This window comes from Castanea sativa, chromosome 11 (genome assembly GCF_040712315.1).
Source record: "Castanea sativa cultivar Marrone di Chiusa Pesio chromosome 11, ASM4071231v1".
Classification (NCBI taxonomy): Eukaryota; Viridiplantae; Streptophyta; class Magnoliopsida; order Fagales; family Fagaceae; genus Castanea; species Castanea sativa.
This window is the reverse complement of record NC_134023.1, coordinates 59,917,414-59,925,662: the sequence shown is the minus strand read 5'-3', so window position 1 is coordinate 59,925,662 and position 8,249 is coordinate 59,917,414. Positions and strand designations below refer to the sequence as shown.

The 8,249-nt window shown below is 35.3% G+C and overlaps 1 protein-coding gene across 1 annotated transcript; it reads left to right on the top strand.

Annotated features, from left to right (window-relative positions):
* Positions 1 to 6,385: 6,385 nt before the first annotated feature.
* LOC142616832 (uncharacterized) lies at positions 6,386 to 7,435 on the top strand. Its single transcript, XM_075789598.1, has one exon. It carries the CDS (start codon positions 6,386 to 6,388, stop codon positions 7,433 to 7,435), a length of 1,050 nt encoding a protein of 349 aa, XP_075645713.1.
* The last annotated feature ends 814 nt before the right edge of the window (positions 7,436 to 8,249 follow it).

The following is an 8,249-nucleotide window of genomic DNA, read 5'->3' as shown; positions in this document are numbered from 1 at the left end:
TCACCAATAAGTACCATAGGATCTTGTACTTGAGGCACAGGTACTTTTGGTTTATTTGCTCATTTAGTAGCTTGCAACTTGAAATAGTTTTGACATATATGCCCAGACTTTACTCAAAAATGACAAACCCATGCAGGTCTATCTGCAACTTGCCCTTAGGAGGACTAGAAATCTTAGGTTTAGACTTTTGAAGATTAACCCTAATCTTCCTAGGAGGTGTAACTTCTACAGGTTTGACAACCTCACTCACAAGGGGCTCAGAAGAAGGAACAAAGTTTGTGGAATGAGTTTTAGGAACAGAGATACTTTCTACAAAACCTAAGCCAGTTTTGTTTGAAGGAGACTTTTGAAAACTCAGCATATGATCAAGTTTGGAACTAGCAAACCTATTAGTTTGTTCTCTAGCAACAGATAATTCATGTTCCAAATTCTTAATTTTATCAAGCAAAAGCATGTTCTCAGTCTTCACATTATTCAACAATTCATTAGCATCAAACAGTTTCACAAGCAAATATTTCTTATCAAGTTCAAGAGATGCAATTTTCTTTAAGCCTAAATCAACACTTACAGCATCCCTTGCAGCAGCTTTGCAAAGCTTATTGTATGCTTCTTGTAAATCTGCATCCTCAGAGAGTTTTCCATCAGAAGGGTTCTCTTCAACAGTAACACTTTCATCAACTACAGCAGTAGCAATGGAAGTAATGAAGTTTCCATTCTCATCACTACTAGATTCATTGTTAAAAACTTCATCATAACTAAGAGTTATAGCCATAGCCTTACCCTTAGACCTCATAAAAGTTGGACATTCAGATTTCACATGACCATACCCTTGACAACCAAAACATTGTTGACCCATAGAATTATTAGAAGGTTGACCTACTTTCTCTTTAGATTTCTCATTATTCTTCACCTTATTGGGTTCATTACTCCTGAAATTTCTAGATTTAGCATTGTTTTTACGTCTTGCCCTTCTATTGTTGTTCCTAAGAAAGTTTCTAAAGTTCTTGGCAAGATAGGCAATCTCTATAGCAGAGAGTTCATCATCAAATCCACTCACATCAACATCATCAACAGACTTAAGAGCTATTGATTGGATTTGCTAGTCTTAGGTAGGTCCAACTCATAGGACTAGAGAGATCCTACAAGTTCATTAACAGGGATGGAGTCCACATCCTTGCTTTTAGTGATGGCAGTTACTTTGAGTCTAAAATTTTCAGTTAAAGATCTAAGTATCTTCCTAACAATTTTAAGTTGATCATATATTTCACCCAAATTATAAGCAGAATTAACAATATCATTAAGCTTAGCATAGAATTCATCAAAAGTTTCATCATTAGACATCCTAATGTTTTCAAATCTAGTTGTTAACTGCTGCAGGTTATTGATCTTAACTGCCTTTGTGCCTTCATGCACAGTTTGGAGAATATTCCATGCAGTGTGAGCAACCTCAACATTAGAGATTCTCTTGAATTCCTCCATAGAAACAACATCAAAAATAATATTCATAACTTTGCTATTAAAGCGGCTACTTCTTTCTGAGAAGTTTGCCACTCACTCACTAAAGTAGTGGGCTTCTCCTATCTGTATTCAACGGAGTTCCAGACTCTCTCATCAATAGATTTTAGGAATTCTTTCATCCTTACTTTCCAATAAGCATAGTTATTCCCACCAAAGTGAGGTGGGATCACAAGAGAGTGATTGTTTTCCATGACAACATGGGTCAAGGATCAACTCTTAGATCAAAGGATCTAAACACTAGAGCTAACACGCTCTGATACCATTTGAACGGTTTTTAGACCCCTTAAAACACAACCAGATTAACCTAGTTATTTAGCCAAGTGATTAACTTAGGTACATTATGCTGATCTAGGTTAACACATATAAATCATATCATGCAAAACAGCGGAAAATATAAAGAGCACAACGATATGATAACCCAGGAAAACCAAACTGGTAAAAAACCCGAGGAGGATTTAACCTAGCTATCCTCAAGGTAAAATGAATCCACTATGAAAGAATTGAAATTTACACAATAGCGACTTAGACCACTAACATCATATTGCTACCTCGAGTAGAAAACTTACTACCACGACCACGTGACACCTCCGAGTCCACGGACTACTTCTTTCTTGGATTTCCAGCAAGCACAAGCACTCCCGTTTGTATATCTTTAAGCTCTTGAATTTGCAACTGAATTGATCACCAAGCTCTTGACATCAATCTAGATCTTGATAACCCTAAGTGTATGTGAAGGCAAACACCTCTAGATCTCACAAAAGATTCACACACACAGGACAAAGAGCATCCCTAAAACGTGGCTAAGGTTTTCCCGTTTATACCTAGGGCAAAACATAAAACCCTACACGTCAAACCGGGCTTGGGCTGAGTTGGAAAATTCTGCAGAAAAACAATCTGCATCAAGCCAGGCAGATTTACACAGTAAATCCTGCAGAACACTCGATTCCAACTTTACAACACAAACATACTTTGAGCAAGTCTAAAACAAGACTAAACGTTTTGATCATGGTTTGCCAAAATTACAAATTAAAGTTCTAATACATTTAAACCTAAAGTTTTAGAATCCAACAAGGCTTCCTCCCCTCTTTTTCTTTTATTGGGAAAATTAACTTTTTTCTTCCCAAACACATGATCGGCTATAGCATTTGTTTGTAACATGATTTCCCTTCTGGATACTGTAATAGCAGCTAATCTTGTGTCAACATGTCCATCAAATGATGTTTTTTGCTTACGGAATTTATGATCACTATCCAAGAATCGTCTATGTCCAATGTAACTAAATTTCATTCCATATCTTAACTAATGAGACTGACTATCATAGTTACAAGGGGGACATGCAAGAGCACCTTTTGGAAGACACATCAAACGTTTCTACTCCAACATCCCATAACTCCTTCAGTTCTTCTATTAGGGGTTGTAAGTACACGTCTATATTGTTCCCGGGCAAGGTTGGACCGGGAATCAATAATGATAGCATGAAAGAAGACCTTTTTATGCATATCCATGGAGGGAGATTGTATGGGATCAAAATGACAGGCCATGTACTATGAGTACTACTCATATTTCCATACAGATTAAATCCATTGGCTGCTAATCCAAGCCTCACATTACGAGGTTCGGATGAGAACTCTATGTACTTAGAGTCAAATGATTTCCAAGCTTCAAAATCAGTCAGATGCCTCATTAACCCGTCATTCACACGACCATTGGCATGCCACTTCATATGATTGGCTATTTCAAGAGACATAAATAGCCGTTTCAATCTTGGCTTTAAGGGGAACCACCGTAGGATCTTTGCAGCTTTCTTTTTTCTTTTCTTGGAGGAAGCATTAGTACTTTGTTAACCTTTAGACTCATTACTTTCCCATCTTGAAAGGTTACAGTTTGGACAAGCTTGAAGTTTGGCAATCTTTTTCCAATATAAAATACAATCTTTAGGACAAGCATGAATCTTGTCATAGCTCAAGTCCAAATCCAATCCTTAATAATCTTCTTAGCCTCATAACAATCTTTTGACAACATAGCATTTGAAGGAAGAAAATCAAGCAAAAATTGCAGCAACATGGTAAATAATTTATTGGTCCAACCATTAAGACACTTTATGTGGTACAAATGCACAATGACTGACAATTTGCTAAAATGCTTACAGCCTTCATAACAAGGTTTATTAGCATCTTCAAGCAATTTCAGAAAATCGAAGTGCATCTTCATTAGGACCTTCTGTAGGACCTTCTGTGGGTTGTTGCATAGTAGGGACTTCTTCCATTGGCCTAGATGCCATATCTTGTATGGGGAATATGTCATGCAACATGTCACGAAGATCGGCATACTCTATCAGGTTTTCTTAGGCATGACTATTAGGAATTTCAGTAGAAGCCTGTGCAAATGATGATTCCCCATTAAAAACCCAAGGGTTATAACCCCTACAAATCCCTTTTGACACTAAGTGAGCCTGTACAACATCTATAGGCCACGAATTTGTATGCACGCATCTTCTACATGAACATGAAATCGTTCCATCTGGGTGTGCATGGTTAGCTGTAAAATTCAGAAACTATTGGACTACATCTAAATATTCTTGCGACCTTCTATTGGTAATTTTCATCCAACTCTTATCCATTGCATTAAAGTGGTTTACAAGAAATACCTATAATGTGATTTCATGAAAGCACAAACCAAGAGTTAACACACATTTCATTTATACGATTTTACTTTAATTTAAGAAACAAATCATCTTTAATCATTCACTTTCAGCTATGTTCCTAAGAAAACAATGAATTTAAATGCATAGAGAAGTTATCAATACATTTGGTAACTATAACATCATTACTAGCAATAATCTTTAGGAACGGACATCTCTTCAAATATCCAATTCTATTCTGGCATTCCACATGTGTGAAAAAGATAGAGAAACCACTAAAATGAATTAATCAAATAAAAACAACTCAACGAGAATCATCCAATATTACACAAAACAGTTAACACTCCCAATATCAACTAAAACCACCTTATTACTCCATGCAAGCCACCTGCTTGCCCCAATTCACCAACCCACCACAAATAAAGAGAGAGAGAGAGAGTACCATAATTCTTTCATCAACTTCATTTACATTGATCACATGAAAGTAGATGTGAAAAAGTGGACCTGATAATAAAATATTCAGGTTAATGTTAAAAAAAGTAAATGTGAAACAGTAGATATGAGAGTTGATGTGCAATGATAATAGCTTAATTTTGCATATTTATATCATTGTTAGAAAGCATTATCATACTTATTTTGAGGTAATTCATGCATTTTATATTTGGTTTTGGAATAATGGTGAATAATCAGTTTTGTGCTTAATTGAATCTTATTGCGTGAAATTATCTTTTGTAGGAGAATGGAATTAAATAAGTGGATTTGTGCAAAGAAGAAAGCTAATGGACTTTACTTTTATAAGGGCCATGATGAAGTTAAAGAAGACCAACCCAATTAAATTTAAGTCCAATTGGAGCGGGAATCAAAGGAAATTTGCATCAAATCCAAATTCAATTCGGATTAGAATTCGGCTCAGATGTCCAATCGAGATGATTCAAGTTGGGCTGGAAAGTTAAATTAAAGGGCTACAACTTTATAGTTTACCAAAAGTCAGAATTCTGACTTTAAATGGGCAAAAATTGTCAGTTAAGTGAAGCCTAAAAATCTGGAATTTTCCCAAAACGGGAATTCAACTTGTAATAGGATTCCTTGACTTGTTTAAAGGCTCTTTAGGGCAAAATTCAATAGAGGCCAGTGCGGGTGCTAGTGCTAGGGCTGGGGCTGAACATAGAGAGTGCGGCTACTTCTTTGGTTTTCTTCTATGACAGTTAGTTTTATTTTATTTGTCTAGTTTAATGTTTAGTATTTATTCTTATGTTTAGTATTTTATTCTTGTGTTCTATTTTAATTACTATGAGTAGCTAAATTTATAATTAGGGTTGAGGATGAAACCTTGTTAATGATTATTAGTAATATTTATGTGATTTGATTTTTCCCACAATAGTTGTTATTTAATGACTTAAATTGTTCTTACTTCATATCAATTGACTAAGATGAGATTCTAGATATGAGTTCAATCATGTTTTTCTCATGATTTAGGATTTGTCTTAATTAATTGAATGCTTGGTTTATTAATTCTTGATTATAAAATTGGGTATCGCTTGTGATTTATCTGTCAATGGATACAATTTATGATTTGATTTTTAGAATTGGATATATCTTGTGATTTGTTTGGCTATAGATACAATTGATGATTTGATTTTATACTTAAGAAGCGAAGAAGAACATGCTTTTGATTTTTAAGATAAGGATTTTAATGAGAATATTTTCCATGATAGCAAGATTGATTTCTAGATTATCATGTAGTAGTTGGGAAAAATTAATGATCATAAATATATGCTGATATGACTTACAAAGCGGATTTCAAAACCTTAATTCCTTTCCCTTGATTGTTTACATATTTTTATTACTTTATATCTTTTGCTTAGTTTATTTAATTTCAAAACAACCAATTTTTATTAAACTAGATTAGGATTAATTTGGTTAAGATTTGATTAATTTTCTTACGTTCATTCAAGTCCCTGTGGGTTCAACCTCGTTGTTGTCAAACTATATTTCGATACGGTTTGTACACTTGCGAGTATTTTAAAATTTCGCAACAAGTTTTTGGCGCCGTTGCCGGGGACTTGGTTAGGAAAATAAATTAAGTCTTAATTGAATTTTTTCTTCTACTAGTTGTAGTTAAATTTTATTTTATTTAAAAAAAAATTATTTCTTTGTGCATGGTGTATGAGAACTTGGATACGTGATAAAGAAAATTGTCTTGTTAGTTTTGATTATTCATCCACAATGGGAGAAACAGGAGATGACTCAAAAACTCTTAGGGAGTTGTTCTCACCCATAACCACCAACCCTCCATCTTGCATAGTATTGCCTACAACCACTGCTGCACATTTTGAGTTAAAGCCACAGATAATCCATCTTCTTCCTACTTTTCATGGATTGGATAGAGAAGATCCTTATATGCATGTGAAGGATTTTCTTGAGATTTGTGCTACTTGTAAATTCCAGAATTTCACTGATGAGTCTGTTCGCTTGCATTTATTCCCTTTTTCCTTGAAGGATAAGGCAAAAGCATGGCTTAATTCTTTGTCACTTGGATCTATCACTTCATGGGAATTATTGGTCACAAAATTCCTCTCTAAATTTTTCCCAATGGCCAAGACCAATGCTTTGAGGAGAGAAATTGCAGATTTTTATCAAGATGAACAAGAGAAATTTTATGAGAGTTGGGAGAGATTTAAGGACTTGATCTTAAAATGTCCCCAATCATGGAGACTAGTACAATATTTTTATAATGGTTTGACTCAGACTAATCGTAACATGATTGAGTCCATGAATGGTGGTGGATTTTTGAGTCTTGTAGATGATGAGGCATACAAATTTCTTGAGAATTTTTTTGAAAGTTCACAACAATGGGATTTTTCCAACCGTAAAGAGAGATCTGCCCCTGGAATTAAGAAAGGAGGATTGTATGAAGTTAGTGAAGATTTAGACATAAAAACTAGGTTGGACAATCTCACTCGTAAGGTTGAGGCTTTAGCTTTAGGTAGAGGGATGAATTCTGTCAATCAAGTTCAAAGTGAAACATGCTCTATTTGTGCAAGTCCTATGCATACAACACAAATGTATCCCTCTGCAGTTGGGTACCCTGATTTTTATACTGAGCAAGCAAATTCACTGAATAATTATGGAAAACCATTTGCTAGTCCATTTTCAGAGACATACAATCCAAATTGGAGGAACCATCCTAATTTCTCATGGAGGCAAAATCAGCCTCCCACAAATGTAGGTGGACAACAAGTGCATCAACAAAGTCAATTTCGTCCACCTACTTAAGCATATCCTCCCATTCCTCAATCAACACCTCAGTTTGTAGCACCACCAAGATAACAATCATCTTTGGAGGAGTTTCTCAAAACTTTCATGCAATCAACTAGCCAAGCCATTCAAGAGATAAAAAGTTCCACCCATTTGAATACTCAAGCTATTTCAAAGTTGGAAAATCAAGTTGACCAGTTAGCAACCCAAGTTGGAGAGAGGGAAAAAGGAAAGTTTCCTAGTCAACCTATACCTAACCCAAACGGACAGTATGCCATCAATGGTTCTTCTAGTTCTACTCATGAACAAGAACATGTTCAATCTATTACTACCCTTAGGTCAGGTAAGCAAGTTGATAATCAAGTGAAAATGCCAGAAGTGGAGGATGATGAAAATATTGTGTTAAAGGAAAAAGGTACTCATAGTTCACATGATGATCATGGAGAAAAGAAGGACAACCCACCCTTCATTCCAATTCAGGATCTTAGTTCCCCCCTTGATAAGAGGTTTGTTCCTAAAGCTCCATTTCCTCAAAAGTTAATCAGTCCTCAGAAAAGTGCACAATTTGGAGACATTTTAGAGGTTTTTAAGCAAGTGCAAATAAACATTCTATTTCTTGATGCAATTCAGCAAGTTCCTGCTTATGTCAAGTTTCTAAAAGATCTTGTGACAATGAAGAGAAAGACAAATGTCCCTAAAAAGACATTTTTGACCGAGCAAGTCAGTTCAATCATTTAGAATAAATATCCAGTGAAATGTAAGGACCTAGGATCTCCTACAATTTCATGCAAGATTGGGGATCGTCTCATTGAGCGAGCTTTGCTAGATTTGG